Source organism: Penicillium vulpinum, assembly GCF_028829585.1.
Source record: "Penicillium vulpinum strain IBT 29486 chromosome Unknown utg000002l_segment0_segment0, whole genome shotgun sequence".
NCBI classification, from domain to species: Eukaryota; Fungi; Ascomycota; class Eurotiomycetes; order Eurotiales; family Aspergillaceae; genus Penicillium; species Penicillium vulpinum.
Window position 1 is genome coordinate 3733192 of NW_026643242.1, and position 19110 is coordinate 3752301.

Consider the following 19110-nt stretch of genomic DNA (forward strand, 5'->3'; position numbering starts at 1 on the left):
CCGGTGCCCGTCCAATTGTGCTGACTAAGAGCCACAAATTTGGGCCTGAAATATCAGGATAAATAGGCAAGCCAAACAAGCCAAACATCATTTGTTCCCACCTGGATGAGACAGACCTCTAGAGCTCCCCACCCAATGAGTCAGCTGCAGATCTGATTGGGCGGGTCAAGCTGGGCTGATGATCGGGTCATCTGCAACGCGAGAAAGTACGGACAGAAGGCAACGTCAAAGAGCCATTTCTCCCCTTTGACTTAATCTTTTCCACGAGTTTCGTCCTACCTGGACCTGAAATGATCTATATGCATCTCAACTAATGGAACTTTGATTGACATTTTCGATTGTTGCGTTTCACCTAGATCTATTTGGTTTAATAATGTCACTGCGAAGTCTGGTTTTATTATCGCTTTGACTTTCTTTTCTCTCTTTCTTTGTGGATAACAAAAAGACGGCATAAAAGAGAGGGGACAGCCCCCCGTGTCTTTGAGATTTTCTCTCTTCCTTGCTTTTTCTGTTTCCAAGGCTCACAGTGTCCTTGTCAAATCACACTGTCATGGCTGGTGATAAAGGAAATCCTGACTCTTCTGAGTCCACGCAGCCATCTGCAGCGTCAGGAAGGGAAACCCCGACCTCTGGACCAGCGCCTCCAATCAGACCATCCGCTTCCGCGGGGAGAACATACGGTAAGCTTGCCTTGGGTGTAACCTATGACAAAGACGGTTTGGGCTGATCCAAAATTCCAGGTACACTTGATACATCTCCCCTTGAGGCGACCAATCCCGAAATACGCGATGACGGCCAAGAGGAGAGCTCGACTCGCGCATTTACAACACAATCGTCCACTGTCCCTGATAAGCCCCGAAAGCCCTCGGTATCGCGTCGCATGTCTTCCAAGCGTCCAATCCCCCACAAGGGGCAAGGTTTCTCGACAGACGATGATGCCAATGAGGTCAAAGAATTCATGACAATGAAACAAGGCGTGAACACGCAACAATCTCCCAGGATTCGTCCACTACGAACGCAGAGCTCGACCTTGAGACGACGTCCCAGTGCTCGTCCCAGTCCTTTGGCGAGAGCCGATTCAGAGGGCTACAACGCAGACGAAATAGACTTGCCGGAACAGGATCTGGATTTTGAAGAAGACTTCCCCTCTTTGACACAGGCGGGACATAGCAGCGGCGGGGAGAGTGAGGGCGACGGGGAGGGTGGCATGGAAGACGATGAAGACGCAGCCAGTGATGCCGAGAGTTTCACACTCAAAGACCGTCAACAGGCCATCAACCAAACACATCCATTTGGTATCAGAATCTGGAAGCCTGCGCTGTACAAGAAGAGCCGTTCTGTGGAGAAAACGGCCGAGGGTGATATTCACTCATCTCCGGGAGGTCATGTCAGCCCCATGCTTTATTTGACCAACTTGCTATGGTCTTTGTTCTTTGGATGGTGGCTTGCCTTCTTCGCTCTGTTGGCCGCAGTTGCATGCTTTTTCTTTGCCTACTCATCGAGCGCTGTAGCCTATGGAAGAGTATTTTCAGGTCTTTCGCGATATTTGTTGTACCCATTCGGATCATATGTTCTCCTAGAGACTGATGAGAATTATGCCGAAGAAGATGAGGGCGAGGGACGCAGTATCAGCGAATATGAGCAATGGCAGAATGGCGACTTGGAACATGGTCGTCTTTTCTTCGGGCCTCGCAGAGATCGGTCTCTGGTTGGTAGACGAAGGAACAGCATCGATTCAGCCGGCGAGCAAGACAGCCTGCTTGGACGGCCCCAGCGTGGACAACGCGAAGACTCTTCTCAGCTCGCTCAATCGAAGCGTCGCCTTTTTGGGCGGGGCGAATGGACCTTAGGTCGTGTCGTGTTCTTCGTATTCTTCTACTTCTTAGTTGGCCCGCTGATGCTTATGGTATCTCTTGTCTGCTGGCTTTTGGTGTTCTGGATCCCCATGGGTCGTATAACGATTACACTGGTGAGCCATTTACGCAGACACCCTCTAGCACTGTCCTTCCATTCCGATTCCACATATGCTAGATCGAGCACAACCACGTCTTCCTCTTCCATCCTTCTTTGCACCTACCGAGCTGCGGGAACGAGGTACTGGAAGTACACAGTCGATGGAACGAATATCTTCCTGATCAACCTTCTTGGTGTGGTTGTGTTTGTGATTTTTGACTATCATGTTTTGGGCAAATTCTTGAGTTTGCAGAACTGGCTCACACATCCAGCCTTGGTCTTCCCTCTCGCTTTGCTCTCCATCATTCCCCTGGCCTATTTTATAGGGCAAGCCGTTGCCTCGATCTCCGCTCAATCTTCTATGGGCCTGGGTGCCGCAATCAATGCCTTCTTCTCAACTATCGTAGAAGTGTACCTTTACTGTGTCGCTTTAACTGAAGGCAAGGCTCAGCTTGTCGAGGGAAGCATCATCGGCAGTATCTTTGTCGGTATTCTGTTTCTCCCCGGTTTATCCATGTGCTTCGGTGCACTCAAACGCAAAACTCAACGGTTCAATGTGAAATCAGCCGGTGTGACCTCAACGATGTTGTTATTTGCGGTTATTGCTGCTTTTGGTCCCACTCTCTTCTATCAGGTTTATGGCAGTGTAAGTTTTACTTTCCTTCGCAAAAGAATATAAACTGACTAGTGCATAGCATGAGCTGAACTGCCACTCGTGTGTCAGTTCCCTCGATCCGGAGACTCGAGATTGCCGACGCTGTTATTTCTCACAAACAGCGGCTGTCGATGATCAGTTCTTTCAAAAGGCGGTGCAGCCATACGCATGGATCGCCGCTGTTTTCTTGTTTCTTGCATACGGTATCGGCCTATGGTTTACTCTCAGGACCCATGCTGCTCTCATCTGGTCTTCGGAGATGGAAGAAAAGAAGAGTGTCCAGATCCATGCCACCCAATCAGCCCAAGACTCATTCTACGAACCACGGCACGCGCTGTTCCCAAATGGCCAACCCGAAGCCTCCGGCGCCGCTTCTGGATCCAAAGATTCGATCCGCGAATCTCAGCTGTATAAGCGAATTTTCAGTCAGTCGTTGAGGCATATTGGTTTGGAAGACAATGGCTCGGGAAATTGGGAAAGCGTTGGAAATGAGGCTACTGCAGACTTTAGAGGCAATATCCCACACTTAGTACCCCCCAATTCTACCGGGGACGGCTGTCCTGTGCCAAACCCTATCCGTGGTATGTCCAAAGAAGACAGTGATCGTTTAGTACGTCAGTTCACGGAAGTGGCAGCAACAGCAGCAACAGTAGCTGCTCGGGATGCGACGCGAAGTCGCAAGCCCAATGTCCAACACCACCAAGCTTCTGTTCGTCAACCCAGCCGCTCTGCTCTAGAGCGATCACGAAATACTGCTGGAGAGGAGCTTGAAGACCTCGGGTTGAGTGCGGAGCCTACTCATGCTAGCGGAGGACACGATGCACCCAATTGGAGCAAAGGCAAAAGCTCTGTCGTTCTTCTTGGAGCAACACTCCTCTATGCAGTTATTGCTGAGATTCTTGTCAACACAGTTGATGTTGTGCTAGAGAGCGTGGATATTGATGAAAAATTCCTTGGAATTACTCTTTTCGCTTTAGTGCCAAACACGACGGAGTTCCTGGTACGTTGGTTATTAAAGGCTCCATCAGATGCCGTTTTGCATTTTATATTATCAACTAACACACCTGACAGAACGCCATCTCATTTGCCATGAACGGCAACATTGCATTGTCTATGGAAATTGGATCTGCCTATGCACTGCAGGTCTGTCTATTACAGGTTCCTGCTGTAGTGTTCTTCAGCGCTTTCTATGGCCGCTCGCTGGACCCATCTGAGCTTGTCAGCCACTCGTTCAAGTGAGATCCCTTGTTTATTTTATTTGTTATTTTGTCTTCAGTCAAAGTACTATGGCTAACAAAATATTTCAAATAGTCTGATATTCCCCCAGTGGGATATGATTACCGTCATCCTGTGCGTATTCCTTCTCTCGTATGTATACGGTGAAGGAAAGAGCAACTATTTCAAGGGATCCATCCTTGTACTTACCTACCTCGTCGTCTTGCTTGGCTTCTACATGTCAGGCTATGTGAACATGGACAACATGGGCGTGGATCGATTTGATACCCTGGCCATCGGCACCAGTAGTTCCGACAAGTTCTACACTATCGGTAGAACAAGAGGCGGGGTGGCGTACTAGACAAAGTGCACATATTGACTGGTGATAGTGACTTTTTTAGCACAAGGCATTCATCGACTTGTCTTGAGTTAATATTGCATAGCGAGCTTGACTTATTTTTCGGATCTTTGTCTACATGCTTTACGTTTATATGGACAGTGTGACTTATCTTCTTGGCTTTCCTAATGACTTGAGCTCTATAGCTCAATGCATTGGACATAATTTTGCAATAATTATCATCTCAAAATCGTCTTCTGAACTTCAAATCAAAGTATACCGGAAGAATATAACCAACATTCCAGTAACTATCCATGTCCTTTTTTTGGTAATTGAAGAAACAAAAGGGGTGATTATCATGTCAAATTAGGTGGACTTCCAGGCCCCCACGGCGTCATCCACCATCCCACGGTATTTCTGTTGCTTGAAGCACTGTTCTAGAAAGACCTCATACTTAACCCCAAGCAAGGCTTTCTCATTTTTATCCTCTGTCGGCAGCACCTTCTTGCAACGCTTGCTCATCCGATTCATGATATCCCACAGGTCATTAGTTTTGCCCTGGGAATCAGCGCTGGCAGCCTTGGCGCCGAGCATAGCAGCGCCGTGGCATACCGCAGCATGAATGTACTCGGGAATCAGCACAGGCATGCCACAGGCAGATGCAATGAGGTTGACCAGGATGTCGTTCTGACATTGTGAGCCCGACATAAACACAGAGGTGATGCGGTGACCTGCTTTATTCATTGTCTCTACAATCTGCTTAGTTTGCAGCGCAATGAACTCCATAGTGGCATAGTAGTAAATGGCAAGTCCATCCACGGATTTGTCACTGGTTAGTCCAAAGATAGACCCAGTCATGTTGGGATCGGCAATGGGAGAGCGGTTGCCCCAAAGATCACCATAGAAGAAAAAATGCCGTCCGAGATAGGATACACAAGGGGCTCCTTGACCCTGTGCCATCTCTTTGAGGTGTTCGTTCAGATATTCGTAGACATTGGCATGTGATGACTCGGCAATCGAAATTGCCTGGTTGAATGCTGGATGGGTCTCAATTACATGCTTAAGTAATTCCCCTGTGGCAGATTGGCCGCCCTCGGCCATCCAGTATCCGGGGAGGATGGTATCCCGATATGGTCCCCAGACACCATCAACAAAAACCGGGTCTGGTGACATAGCAAGATGACATGTTGAAGTTCCCGCGACAGCTGCAAGACGAGAGAACGCCTCTGATTTATCAAGTTTGGGGACATCTGCGCTAGTTTGACCTGGGTCCATATCGACCTTGGATCCGACGGTACCGATCCAGCCAGCATACGCGTCGATCACACTACTGCCAATGGCAATACCAGCCGGCAGGCCTAGTTCGGCTGCAGCCTTATCGCAGAGAGTGCCAACCAATTCACCCGCACTCAAATAATCACCATTCTGTATAGCACCAAAGGTTAGTAAACTGCATCATTTTCAATTAGGGGAAGGCTCACCACCCCGTCGACTCCGCCCATACGCTTGAAGTTATCTTCGGTCAAATCACCGAGGCCAATGTCCTGCAAGAAATCTTCTGCCCATCCCTTGACGCTCCCGTCGACACCAACAGGTACGTATCCTTGCTTGCAGACCACGCTGCAGAAGCTTCGCTTCTCATTGCCCGTAGCAATGTGCGTAAGCGCATCTCCCAGATCATAGAACTTGCATTTATCAAAGAGCTCCTTTGGCATGTGGTTTTTGAGCCAAAGAACCTTGGGGATCTCCATCTCAATGGACATCTTTCCGCCGACATAGCGGAGCAGGTTGTGATTGGTAGCATTGATCTTCGCAGCTTCCTCAACTGGACGGTGATCCAGCCACAAGATCACGTTGCGGTCCGAATCAAAGTTTGGGCCCGTTACAGAGATCGGCTCGTCGGTATCATTGGAGAAAACTGACAAGGAGCAGGTGGCATCAAACCCGATACCCCGGATTGTGTCAGGGTTGACATTGTGCTGGTTAATAACGCGCTGAACTGCAACACAAATGCAACGCCAGATATCGGAGGTAGATTGTTCCTAAAGGCTAGGTAAGACTGATTTGACACCCAATTTGCTTGCAGTTTCACCTACATAATAACCATGCTCTGGTTGCCAAAGACCAATATTCTCTGAGGCCAACCCCACAATATCACCTTTGTCGTCGATGATACAGGCACGGGCACTGCCAGTTCCGACATCAATACCAATATAGTGGTCAAGATGAACTGCCAGATCCTCCCGAGGATCACTGGATGCTTTCCGGGGGCTCAGATGGGATGCACAACGGTAGGGCAGTGAGGCCATGTTGCCGTGGGGAACTCTTTACTTTCGAATTGACAGCTATGAATTGGTAACCATAGATTAGTCACAAAACAGCCCCGGAGAGAATATAGGCTGATTTGAAGCAGACCTACTGTCAATAGCTGAGGTTGAGATTATTAAATCAAGTGAATTGAAGAACTGTGCGATGAAGAGAATCACCTTGGAAGGTAGTACATATATGTATGACATTAAATTTGCCCCAGCCCTGACGGAGCAGTGCTAGCCGATGTGCCTCCGGGGCACTTTTTAGGTACTCCATCGATACTTGGATGTCTCGCCATTTCAGTGCGGTAATTCAGTGTACTTTCTATGTACCATACAGGTGTAAACAATGTATAATATATAAATGATGTAGATCTGTTTTTATATGTTTTATATGTATAAATCGAATTGATCTGTTTAATTTTGAATAATCTAAATATTGTAAGTAATCAAAAGTATATGTAAATAACATGTAAGGTATTCATCTGTACATCATCCGCGGGTGTATGCCCATACAGAGAGTACTATGTAATCGTGGGGTTGGAGCTCGGGCCGACTTTCTTCTCAACACACGTTGACCTCTCTTTGATATAATTCTCACCACCATGCGGCTCCTACCAACCGTTCTTAGCGCTGTGTCGCTCCTAATCTCTGTCACCAATGCCTCTCTCTCGACCGAAATCCTGTATTGGCCCTTGGAATCGCCACAACCGTCCGTCCTCGCGCACGTTTCCTATGACCCAGTCTCATTGAAATCAGACATAGTCTCATATCAACCCCCGAAGGGTGACCAGAGCGACCGTCTGGTGCGTGTTGGTCTCTATACTTCAACCCCCACAAACAAAAAGCAATGGGTCGGCAGTCTCGTGTCGTTGTCCTCTTTGACAGCCAGTGAGCAACCAACACTTCGCCTTCACCTAGGCCCAGCCAACGAAGTCTACACTGTCTCCCTGTCTGCATCGTCTACCAGCACCCAGGTCTCGACATATAACCCTCGAATTGACCTCATCTCGAATGAATCCGGGACACAGCCTCACCTGAACAGGCCAGTGGTTGTCGGGCCCGATGGTCAAAACCCAGAGCAACCCGAAGAAAAGACTATTTTGCAAAAGTAGGTTGCGTATAGAATCTCTCATCTCTTTCATATGCTAATTTATAATCTAGATACTGGTGGGTTCTTTTGATCATTACTTTCATCAGTATGTCCGGGGGAGGTGGCGGAGAGTAGTTGTGATTTTCGGACTTTTCATCATATTATCTATATCGAAATAATACTTGGGTGGAACTCTGCTTTGTGATGCATTGTACTTGTACTCTCTTGGGAAGGCTTGCATTTGCGGGGACGCATATATCCAACTAGAAGTTCAAGACATGGAACTATCCGGTTAACGAAGGAGAGTCTACTTTACACTACTTTCGGCTCAGATAAACTAAGCCTGAAATTTGGGGTGTATATATTTTTATGCGATCCGTAATTGGCTATCTGTAGCTACATATACACATGGCTGTGTGTGTGTGTGTGTGTGTGGTATATATATAAATATAGCGACAAGGCGGAGAGCAGAACATCTTTCACAAGTATGAAACAACTTCATATAACGACAAACACGAAGTTAAAATGTTGATACCTTAAATATTCAACCTTGCTGTCTCTCCTATCTTTCTCTACGTAACCTCTCCCTTTCTGCCTGGTCCATCACAAAACCAGCGCTGTTACCTAGACCCCCCACGAGGCAACAAAAAGTCTGTGCACCGGGGCTTCTTCGCAAAAGTTCTATAAATCTATGCTAAACCTCCCCCCACCCCCATATTACGTCGCAGATTGTCACGCAAAGATGCTACTTCAACTTCCCACGGAACTGATACAGCTAATTCTTCGGAACTGCGACACACCAGCCTACTTCCAAGCAGCCTTTTCAAGCCGCAGGCTTTATGAGATTGCTTCCGGCAGCCGAGAAGTCATCATTCATCAGCTACATAATACTCCTGGCCGGAATCGTGGCATTGAAGCTCACCAAACCAGGCATCTGTTTAGTGAGTTAATGAGACGGTCTTATCAACAGCTAGATGGCGCAGAACATTACGCCAGCCCCGCCTACGAGTATCAAAATCGTGTGATTGACTACCATGCATCAACAATCGAGACGTCAGAAGACGGCATTCGAGCTCTGCTTGTCTTCAAAGGCCACAGTACTGTCCACTTGATAGATACGAACGACGGGGATCGAACTGAAATCCAATTGAAATCCCCAGGACAAGATATCGGGGAGATCGAGATCATTCAGACTGCCTTTGATGGAAACGGCAGAGTTTATGTGTTGCACCGATTCAAACCATTTTTAGACCAAGAGCTGGATACAGATCACCCATTTGTTAAACATGCACTAGAGTCTCACCCCAACGGGAGTATTCACCTGGCCTGCCATCTCTTAAATCCCCGGGGAAAGATGATTCGAATGTGTGACTTTCCCGAATGCCGAGATTATAGGCCGCTGGCTTTGTCAGTTGCCAACGGCAAGTTTGCAATATCATGGCAAAACATGCTCGACCCTTTTGATCATGATGTCGTTCTTTATACCCAGCTCTACGACAATAATGATGAAGAAGAAGATGATATTGATGATGAAACGGAAGACGAAGATGAAGATGATTCGAGCGAAGGCGCCGTGGAAGTAGGCAAGGGAGCCAATCCCTGTAAAATCATTCGTTCGTTTTGTCATTCTGTTATATGGAGCTGGTTCTTAACATCTCTAGATGCTGCTTTTGAGGCTTACGTTTTGACAAGCTCCACCGATCAAGATGCGTCTGTTCGTCCTTCTCGGAGAACAGGCCCCGTAATGAGGTTGGCTTTCAATGATCGAGGCTTTCAGTTGCTCTACCACTACCGAGCTCAAAACATTTACGGTGCCTTTCAGAGACTTCATCGCATCCCTGATCTCTCCCCCAGGCGAGCCAAAGCCGCACGTCAATGAGAATGCATGCACCGTGCAATTTTCGCCTTCCCTTTCGCTTCAGTTCTCGATTGGGATACCATTCTTTGGTACCCACGACCTCGGCGATATAAACCAGGGAGAACAGTGTCATTGGCAGTACCTCGCCTTCGGAATTGCCACCCACCGCGTTGAAAAATGGACTGTGGCATGTCTCCTGAAGTCTGAAGCATATACTGGCCCTCGATGTACCCATGTTTTGAACCTCGACCGCGGAAGGCGTTTCGACCACTGGCGGATTATGGCGCAGCTTGGGGGATTCCGGGAAGTAACAACTTCGCATGGATCTCCGATGGCGACTTCGCGTCGTGGAACCCGTGTTGCTGTCGCTAACTGGAAAACCCTCTATGTCTGGGCACTGAATCCCTTGGAATTGATCAAAGAGGATACCCCCGGCTTTTATCCGTCATCGTGGGAATCCCCTATAGGTGCCATTGAGTTGCGACCGGTTGTCCTCCGGCTAGAGGCGGTTTGCTCTCAATTGCGTTTCACTGAAAAGGAAGACGAGCTGGTTGCGATTACTGATCGTGGAATGATGTTCCTGGATCTCGGTTACCGTGCGAAAGGCAAGCAGGTTTTCAAGAGCCAGGGGGATGATAATAGTATATGAAAATGATGACAGGGAGCTTAGATCTGGAGCTTTACTAAACCCCCGTCGCCCAGAGTGTGGTGAAAGTCTTTTGAGGCTGGCCGCTGAATACTAAAGACGCATATGTACCTATGAACCTTCTCCAAGGCAGTGGATTGTAACTGAAGAGCAACTCTTGAATTTCATCAGACTAGGACGCTACCATTGTTGTATGCAAAACTAGGCAGTAAGAAACCCGCAAGAAAAGTATCTCTTATGCCCATTTTCCATATCCCCAAAGCAACCCGGAACACCAGAAAATGCAGAAGCACGAGCTTTATGACATTGTACATAGATCAAAAGAAAACCATGGCCCTGACAATTCAAGGCCAGAAAGGGGTATCCTAGGGTCGTCACCATAGCAAGAGAAAATGGGGGGAAGAAAGAAAGAAGAGCCGAGCCCGAGTGCTTGTTCTAGTTCATCTCAGAAACGAGCCATTCGAGCACGCTTTCGTAGCAGAGAGCATATTGACTCAAGTTCTGTACCATGCTCGGTCTTTGTCTCCGGAAATCTTCAACCGCCTTTGCAATTAGGTCAAGATCGAAATCGCGCATCCACTCGGCAGATCTGCCAGGGTTTTGATCCAGGTCTCCACCACCGGCAGCCTGCGCACGCTGCCGTTTCAACATGTCCAAGACACTGTCAACAGTACAGAAGGTCCCCGTACGCCCACAGCCCGCACTGCAATGCACCAGTATTGGCCGTTGACCCTTCGGTTCTGCTTCCTGGCTACTAAAGCTGGAGTTGCTGGTGGCACGAATGACCTTGTTACATTGCTCAATCAGACGGAGAAGATGGGTAGGCTGTGACGTTGTCCCGAAATCAGGCCAGTAAGGATATTGGAGCTGGGTGATGTCCCGAAGCGGCTGGAAGGGGAATGACGTATGGCAGATACTAAAGTTTCGCACGGTGATAACTGGATTTTCGTTTGTGCCATCAGGTCGTTCAGTCGATGTGTTAGGACTGCCGACCGCGGAATCGATATAGATGTGCTTTTCTGAATAAGCCTTTACTTCGAATGGTCCATATTTTCCGGATTCCCAATATCGGTGGCATTTCACCTGTCCTCGCTCAACCTCTGCAGTGAGAGAAACGAGGAGTCTAACGTCTTGCTCCCATACCACACGCCAAAAGTCCTGCACATTGTGAGTAACATGATAGTAAATATTGCGAGGGGTTGCCACCTACATCAAATGTATCAGGAACGGGAGCCTGAGTAGCGATGTATTTCCGATTGGTAAGTTCAGCAGAAATATGATTTGCATTCACATAATCACAGGCCCCAGATGGGATTCCCTCAAGCCGGACACGGGAATGATCGAATGGGTAAATATCATTGTAACGATTCTTCGTGCCTTTTTCTATCCCTGCAACGCGATATCTCTTGGGACTGGCATTGGTGTCAGCCGAAGGTCCTTCATATGTTAAAGCTTGTTTCATGCGTTCCAATTCTGTTTTCTCCAAAGCCAGGAACTTGTCTGAGACAATGTGCCCTTGATCCTTGGTATCAGAAGCGCCCCGCAACCAGGAAGGGAGTTGCTGTCGCTTAGCTTCAGTCAATTGATCGGGCTGTTTCAGAGGGATTCGTCCGACACCTCCGAGGAGATCCATATTTTGTCGAATATTTCCAAAGAATGGATTGGCTGCAGAGGATGATTCTGGTAGGGTGCAACCACCCACGACAGGAGCAACTGATTGCAGATTGATACTCATGGGGGAACGATGCTTAGAGGATGGCCCGATGGTCTGCGTTTGTGACTGTTGAATCAAATCTGGAAATCGACCCGAGAAACCTCGGAATCCGTTTTGTAAGATCAGCCCATCTCCCTTCCAGTCTTCAGTCTGGAATTTATTGAGAAGGCTCAAAAGAGGTGCTGCATCCTTCGAATCCGCTGCAGCAGAGTCGTAGACAATGATCGCGTCACACCTTTTCCAACGAGCGAAATTCTGTTTGTCGGCGTTGTCTGTGAAAGTGCCCTCTAATTTCTGGGTATCAAATGATCGACGCTTGAGTAAAGTAGTGGGGATGCATAAATTGAGCGATCCTTTGATATTGGCCTGTTTGAAATGAGCAAATGGGCGAACATCAAATAGCATGATGTTTGACTGAGATGATTCAAGAAGTTCGGCACAACGTTCGGCTGATACCCAGGGAAAGGAAGCGGAAACGGCTCCTGGAGAAATAATATTAGTATCTTGTATAATTCATGGAAAATAAACAGTGGAGCATATCAGGAGCCATGGGATCAAAGATAGAAAAGAAAAGAAAAGAAAAGAAAAACAAATCTAAGAGTGGACATACCTTGTGAACTGGGCGTTAAGTTTTTGCCAACTGGAAGCCTCGGTCCACTGGGTTGCGCAAATGAATAATTCCCCAGCGGACGTGAAGGTGAAGGCTTTGACCATGAAGTCGTCTGGGGAGGGGAAGATCCATGCAATGCTGATTCTCGGCGTATACGGCTGGTTTCAGGCTCGGTCTTCAATAGATTCTTCAATCCTGCTGATACCGATTCCTGGGAAAAGATTGGTAATTTTGGACTTGGCAGAGGTTGTGTATGGGCTAATGTGCCCCAGTTCTTTTGCATGGACAGCTCTGGGTTGGAATTCTGTTGATTGTTGGGGTTTTGCACAGCCATGCCAAAATAATTGGGACTTGACCTTTCCGTAAAAGCCGCGTTCGACATCATGCTTGTGGTTGACGGTGACACGGTAGATTGAAAGGATTGCGTGACACCACCATCGTGATGACCATTTTGAGCACTTTGTACCCACGGTGAGGAGGGTGAGCGTCCTGGGCCTGTCATGGCAGGCAGTTTTGACTTCTACAACTCCAGTTCCTGGTCTGTCGAAACACGGTCTGTCGAAACACGGTCAGCCGAGAAATTCCTGGAAATGGCACCCGCAGTTGTGTAGCAGATAACACGAAACGGCTTCTCAAGGATCGAACTGACAAGTGCAAAGCTCTCAGGTCAAGATATCAGGGTCTTCGAGATCCTGGTGTGGCAGAATCGCTAGTCGTAAATGGCATCCAATACACAAAAGTGAAACTGTTGCCTCTCAAATAAGTGTGTTGAAGCAAAATCTCCAAGCTTCAGATGGAATGAGCTCGAGATATAACTGACGTAGCGAGAGACAAAGAGGGGCAATGAGAAGCGAATAGACCAGGGTCCAGCCAAATGGAAAAACTGGCCAATGGAATGAAAAAATGTCAAATGGTGGGGGATGAACCTGATATCAGAGAGGGCATCCGTGTCATTGCATGATTAATAATCGCCTGAAACTACCTACCTAGGTAGCCCTGAGTTGAGAGAAAATGGGTGAAGAAGAAATTTGGGGGCTTCGAGAAGAAAGTTATGACGTTGTTGTGTGGGGGATCACGGGTTCACTTCGGTTCTGACGTAGTTAAATTGATGGATTTGATTTTTTGAACATCTATATATATATTGTTCTCTTAAGATATTGAACATATGGATATATGTATATATATATATATATATCTATAATATTGTAGAAATTTACATAGAAGTACTTGTTAAAACACAACAGAGAAACCACCTGGAAGCCCTGTAGTATCCAGGGCGAGGCCCACAGGTCCACAGGTCCACGAGCTCCAGGGCGAGGTCCTCTATATATAGCTGAGTAAGCATTGGAATCGGCCCCGACCTCCCCATCAATACATTACTTTGGATATATAGATCAATCTACACTGGTGCACTCGGAATTGAATTATATTGAACTTGTCTCTTTTGAACCCTGATCAATATCAGCAGTGATCTCATCCTAGTTTCAGATTAGTGGCAAGTCCCCAAGGAACTAACCGTGGAGTGGTTCCACTCATGCAGGTTTTACCTCAAATATGACAAGCGAAAAGATAAGGCGACAGACTCGAGAAGGATAGAAAGATATCTTTTCCTTATTTCACAGTCAATGGCCCAGCATATAGAATATGGGAAGTGGAAGTAGACAATATATGATGTATACAAGGTTTGAGAGGCTGAGAAAGTGAGCGAGACCAATCTCAATGGTGACCTACATTATGTAGGTAGGGATATTGGCGTATAGCATACTTTGCATGCAGAGGCCTGCCGGATTTGAGTGGTTGTCCGCTCATGGTCTCCCCCTTCATCTCCACGCAGCAATGTAGAGCAATATACCCCTAGCAATGAGCTCATACGCTAGGTGAGGTTACGAGAAAAAGAGAAAAACGTGTTTTCGTCGCGTTCCAAGGATACCAAAGAATTCGGATGTTTGAATTCGAATTGTTACAGCCTTCCATCCGGTTCACCTTTGAATCGTTCTACTCGCTTCTGCTCCCATTGATCGAGATCTTTAGCCATGAGTCTCTGTGGGCATACACAATCATCAGCATTCGGTTCAAACGTTAAGTACGAAAATCAGGATTAAGTTGTACAATACATACGTAGTATTCTTCCTTTTCGTCGCCTATAATCCTCCTCCTCGGATTGCGTTTGATTCCCTCTTCCCCGTCGGGACCCTTGAGTCCGAGGTCAAATGCTTCCTCTTGACTGAGCTGCTTGACTTTGCGATCATATCGCTCATACCGTAAGGCAGCAGCAGGTGTCAAGACAAATGACCCAGCTACAATAACGGCCATAAATGGGAGTCCGAAGAGAATGAAAGGGTGTCGAGCTAGTCGCGCCCGGTAGAACGCACCAAGTCGTTCACCCAGGGACGATGATTCCGTAGCTGCCCGACGAAAGGTTTTGGATTGGAACACAGGCATATTTGCGAGTCAATCTATTGAACGCTATTATTGAATGAAAGACGAAGATTTCTGTTCATTGAGTTCAATAGGTTGGGTCATTGGTGAACAAAGAAATAAATGAACAATGGGATCTCGGTGAAAGGGTCAATAGATGATCCGGAATACCGGGATGAATTGTTTAGACCTTCTTGAACAGCCTCTTCAATTGCCTATTGACATCTATTGGCTCTTAATCACTGAGCTATTTTTTTTTTGTCAATATAAAAGCAAAGCTCTGCTAAATCTCTACCCTTTGTATCCAAATTCCGAGGAAATCCACTACTTACCGTTACAGAGCTCTTCTAGGTGTGCGCAATCCAATTTTCTTGCTCTTTGAAACTCAAAGTGAGCTAATTCGAAGAGTAGTCCTGTTGCAACCATACTTTACATACCTTTTTCTTTTCCCAAAGCTTTCGTACCTACCACCAGCCCTCCATGGCTTCCAACACCGGCTCTCTCTTCGGAGGGGGTGGTCTAGGTACCTCGACAACGCCACAGTCGAACAGTCTCTTTGGCGCAAACAATTCAACAGCGAGTCCTTTCGCAAATTTTTCAGCTACAGGTACTCAAGGCGCTCAGGGCGCGCAAACATCGTCTCTGTTCGGGGTTCAATCTCAGGCCCAGCAACAGCCTGGCCAAGCCCCAGTCTTGGGCCAAGCTCAACAAGCCAGCAATCTGCAGACCCAGGGACAACCTGCAAGTCAGTCAACACAACCTGCGTTTTTCAACAGTCTATTAGAGCGTGGGAAAAAGCGACCATTGTCTTCAGTTATTCAAAACAGCAGCTTCGAAGACGTGCCTAGTCTCCAGTTAGGCCTGGATGACATCCGAAGGAAGGCGCGAGAGCTAGGCTCTGCGGGACACAAAGATACCCCAAACGGCAGGAACACCAAAGCGTGAGTCTCATCTTCACTATTCTGTCGTATTTATTTTGTTATTGGCCTTGGCTAACTTTGCAATATTGCCAATAGTCATTATCTTCTTGCAGCTTCCGGCATATCCCCGGGACAAGCATTGCGCGACCTCAAGTCCATGGACCCCCACGCGTCTCTAGCAACCCCGGCGAGGGAACTGGATCATTTTAACCCAGACAACCAAAGATTTTTGCGGAATATCCAGCAACGTGGCCGGCAAGTCATGATCGCAGAGGGTTGTACCAGATCCCAGCGGGACTTTGATGCTTTTCTGGAGGAGAAAATGGACATGGACTGGGAGAACCAACGTCAAAAAATATCTCATCACTTCGGACTATCCCAGAAGGACGCCACGGGCGCTGGTGGACTGAAATCTACCACCAGGGGTGCCTTCGGACGGTCAGCAAGACAATCTAAGCAAACTGGAGCTGCTCCAGCCAACGGACCCTCAACCGTATCCCGCAGAAGCGTTTTCGGGCGTTCTGGTCTTGAGAAATCGGTGATTGGCACACCTGGGGTAGGCTTGGCAAGCCGTCAAATATTTGAAGACCCAGCAGAGCGAAATGAAGGAACTGCATCTTACTCGCCTGATCTCAGGTTCCAGCGGGAGAAGATGGGCCACTACGCCGAGAAGGTTCAACAGTTGAATCTTGCCAGACTTCAAGGAAAATGCTATCCCGTACTCGACGAGTTTTCATGTATTGAAGTGCAAGCTGGTGGTGATGTAAGTTTCAAACCCTCTCGCAACATTTATGTTCGTCCAGCTAATAGTTTTTCAGGTACCTCGGCAACTCTTCAATGCATATCAAGCCTTGATACAAATTGTCCACGAGAAGCCAAACATCATGAATCCATCGGAGCCCGGAGCAGTGAAAGAGCGGCAGTATGCTGAGGATTATCTTGAAGAATCTTCCAAATCTCTCAAAGCAATCGAACTCAAGAAACAGATTCTCGAAGGCTCCAGGAGTTTCCTTGAGAGCACATTCTTTGACGAAGTGGAAACTGCCATTGCCAAAAACCCCCGGGAAGCACAATTAGGAGGAATTCCAACCGTGATCAACAAGATTCGTGCCTACATCCGTCTTCAAGCCGCAAGGAAGGATCTGGCACCCGATGGCACCGAGCTCCAGATGGTGAACCAAGACTACTGCTGGATTCTCATATTTTACCTTCTTCGATGTGGTTTCGTGACTGAAGCAGCTGAATACGTGAGTCGGGACAGCGGGTTCCGGTCTTTGGATCACAAATTCGTGACATACATGACAACCTACGCGCAGAGCAGGAGATTGCCCCGAGACTTGCAGCAAAAGATCAACGGGGAGTTCCAGCAACGCTCACGGAATGCACCTGAAAATACAGTCGATCCTTACCGAATGGCATGCTACAAGATCATTGGCCGCTGTGATCTCTCGCGTCGTCGCTTGGATGGCGTGAAGCAAACCGTCGAGGACTGGATGTGGCTACAGTTCAGCCTTGCAAGAGAAGATGATCGCGCCGAAGAGGTTGCAGGTGACGTCTTCGGCCTGGAGGATATTCAGACCGATATCCAGGAGATTGGTCAAAGAGTCTTCGTCAAGGGCAACGAGGGACCCGGTGGCTATGGAACTTACTTCCTGCTGCAGATATTAGGAGGGATGTTTGAGCAGGCTGTGCATTATCTTGGCACTTATGCCCCAGTCACTGCTGTTCATTTCGCCATTGCTCTGTCCTACTATGGACTTTTGCGCGTGTCCGACTTTTACACCTCTGGTGAAGAGATTCGTAAGCTCCCCTTCTGCCATAATAGTCTAATCTTGCTAACCTTGAATTCTCTCGCTTTATGCAGTCTCCTTTACAGTCAAGCAATATCCCCAGATCAATTTTGGATATCTCTTGACCCAATACACCCGAGAATTCCGCACTGGATTTGTCGAAGCTGCCATCGATTACTTCACACTGATCTGCCTCAATGCAGATCTTCCAGGTGCTCTGGGCAAGTCTCAAGCATCAGTCTGTCACGAAGCCTTGCGAGAGTTTATTCTAGAAACCAGAGACTTTGCCAAGTTGCTTGGCGATATTCGGGCGGATGGTACTCGCCTCAAGGGGGCCATCGAGCAACGTCTCGATTTGATCAAATTGGTTGACCAGCAAGAATTCTTGAAGACTATCACAGTTCAAGCTGCTGCCGTGGCGGATGATAAGGGATTAATCACTGATGCCGTGCTTCTCTACCACTTGGCAGAGAACTATGACCGTGTCATTGACATCATCAACCGTGCATTGTCAGATGCGATTGCGGTTGAGCTAGGCGGTGCTATGCCGAAGCTACAACCCCTGCGCCCAAGGGTCGACCAAAATCAAGATAGTCAGTCAGAGGCAGTGGAAGCCGGAAGCAGCCTTAGTTTGACTGCCGTGGATGATCCAGGCGTGCTTGCCAAGAACATGATCAGTCTCTACGATTCGGACAGAATGTACTATGGGCAGATCCGGCAAGTCAACCGTGATGCTTGTGGGTTATTGCTGCGCATGATGGAAGCAAAGACTCAGGTTGAAGCCGGCAGATGGGCACCAGCTCTTGATGTAAGTGTCTTCAACCCATGGTTTTATTTCATGATTGAATTACTAATGAACGTAACAGGCTATCAACGCTTTGAATATTCTCCCCTTGCAAGCACAGGGCTCCGTGTCGTACATTCGAAGCACAGCCCAAGCTTTCTCATCTTTGCCACCCATCATTTCACGCAACGTCGGGCCTGTCATCATGTGGAGCATCACATGTATTGGCTATGAACGCCAAAAGCGGACCTTTGGCATGTACGACAGTGAAGTGCGCCAGGGATTGGCGGATACTTTGCTTGTCATGGCCAAGGATCTCATGGTCTTCTCAGGAATGGTCAAGTACAAATTACCTCCACGAGTCTATGAGACTTTGGCTCGTGCTGGTGCGGATATCGGGGCATATTAGATTTGATCTGAGATGCTGAGATGCTGAGATACTTTTTTTGTGCTTACTTATCTCCGATAATACAACCGATGAGAATGCAATGATTAATAGCTTTAGTGATTTCTATTTGCTTTCCAAAACTCGGTTTAGTGCAATCTGTGAGCTATCCATGGTTGTTCCCCTGATTATGTACTAGTTTTGATGTATACCTACTAGAATGGTCGGCGGCTTATGCAGCCTTGCGATGTCTTTCTATATGTCTTCTTTTTATGGATATTTTCTTCCAGCTAGACAGCAGCAAAATGTGGGAAAATGTATAAACTGTGACAATTTTTCCATGTATAATCTCTGACATATATGTATTTACATATATCTCCCCCTAGATGTATACCCGTTGACCTCAGAACGTGGGTAATATGT

At 47.5% G+C, this 19110-nt stretch overlaps 7 protein-coding genes across 7 annotated transcripts; 4 read left to right on the top strand and 3 right to left on the bottom strand.

Annotated features, from left to right (window-relative positions):
* Positions 1 to 550: 550 nt before the first annotated feature.
* Positions 551 to 4184, top strand: N7479_004488 (calcium/hydrogen antiporter; the record flags this gene model as incomplete). Its single annotated transcript, XM_057252185.1, has 5 exons — positions 551 to 680; positions 741 to 2599; positions 2649 to 3608; positions 3680 to 3843; positions 3920 to 4184. 5 exons carry the CDS (start codon positions 551 to 553, stop codon positions 4182 to 4184), a joined length of 3378 nt encoding a protein of 1125 aa, XP_057111510.1.
* Positions 4185 to 4526: 342 nt separating this feature from the next.
* Positions 4527 to 6469, bottom strand: N7479_004489 (FGGY-family carbohydrate kinase; the record flags this gene model as incomplete). The annotated part of the gene is made up of 3 exons (XM_057252186.1): positions 4527 to 5585; positions 5642 to 6202; positions 6257 to 6469. 3 exons carry the CDS (start codon positions 6467 to 6469, stop codon positions 4527 to 4529), a joined length of 1833 nt encoding a protein of 610 aa, XP_057111511.1.
* Positions 6470 to 7074: 605 nt separating this feature from the next.
* Positions 7075 to 7697, top strand: N7479_004490 (uncharacterized protein; the record flags this gene model as incomplete). Its single annotated transcript, XM_057252187.1, has 2 exons — positions 7075 to 7580; positions 7634 to 7697. 2 exons carry the CDS (start codon positions 7075 to 7077, stop codon positions 7695 to 7697), a joined length of 570 nt encoding a protein of 189 aa, XP_057111512.1.
* Positions 7698 to 8304: 607 nt separating this feature from the next.
* Positions 8305 to 10069, top strand: N7479_004491 (F-box domain protein; the record flags this gene model as incomplete). Its single annotated transcript, XM_057252188.1, has 3 exons — positions 8305 to 9175; positions 9224 to 9311; positions 9385 to 10069. The coding sequence occupies 3 exons, from the start codon at positions 8305 to 8307 to the stop codon at positions 10067 to 10069; spliced, it is 1644 nt and encodes a 547-aa protein (XP_057111513.1).
* A 432-nt stretch (positions 10070 to 10501) lies between these two features.
* Positions 10502 to 12892, bottom strand: ptpA (uncharacterized protein; the record flags this gene model as incomplete). The annotated part of the gene is made up of 3 exons (XM_057252189.1): positions 10502 to 11224; positions 11277 to 12262; positions 12391 to 12892. The coding sequence occupies 3 exons, from the start codon at positions 12890 to 12892 to the stop codon at positions 10502 to 10504; spliced, it is 2211 nt and encodes a 736-aa protein (XP_057111514.1).
* A 1458-nt stretch (positions 12893 to 14350) lies between these two features.
* On the bottom strand, positions 14351 to 14832 carry N7479_004493 (cytochrome c oxidase assembly protein COX16; the record flags this gene model as incomplete). The annotated part of the gene is made up of 2 exons (XM_057252190.1): positions 14351 to 14431; positions 14509 to 14832. 2 exons carry the CDS (start codon positions 14830 to 14832, stop codon positions 14351 to 14353), a joined length of 405 nt encoding a protein of 134 aa, XP_057111515.1.
* A 456-nt stretch (positions 14833 to 15288) lies between these two features.
* On the top strand, positions 15289 to 18711 carry nic96 (linker nucleoporin NIC96; the record flags this gene model as incomplete). Its single annotated transcript, XM_057252191.1, has 5 exons — positions 15289 to 15749; positions 15825 to 16491; positions 16547 to 17528; positions 17593 to 18326; positions 18385 to 18711. 5 exons carry the CDS (start codon positions 15289 to 15291, stop codon positions 18709 to 18711), a joined length of 3171 nt encoding a protein of 1056 aa, XP_057111516.1.
* Positions 18712 to 19110: the final 399 nt, after the last annotated feature.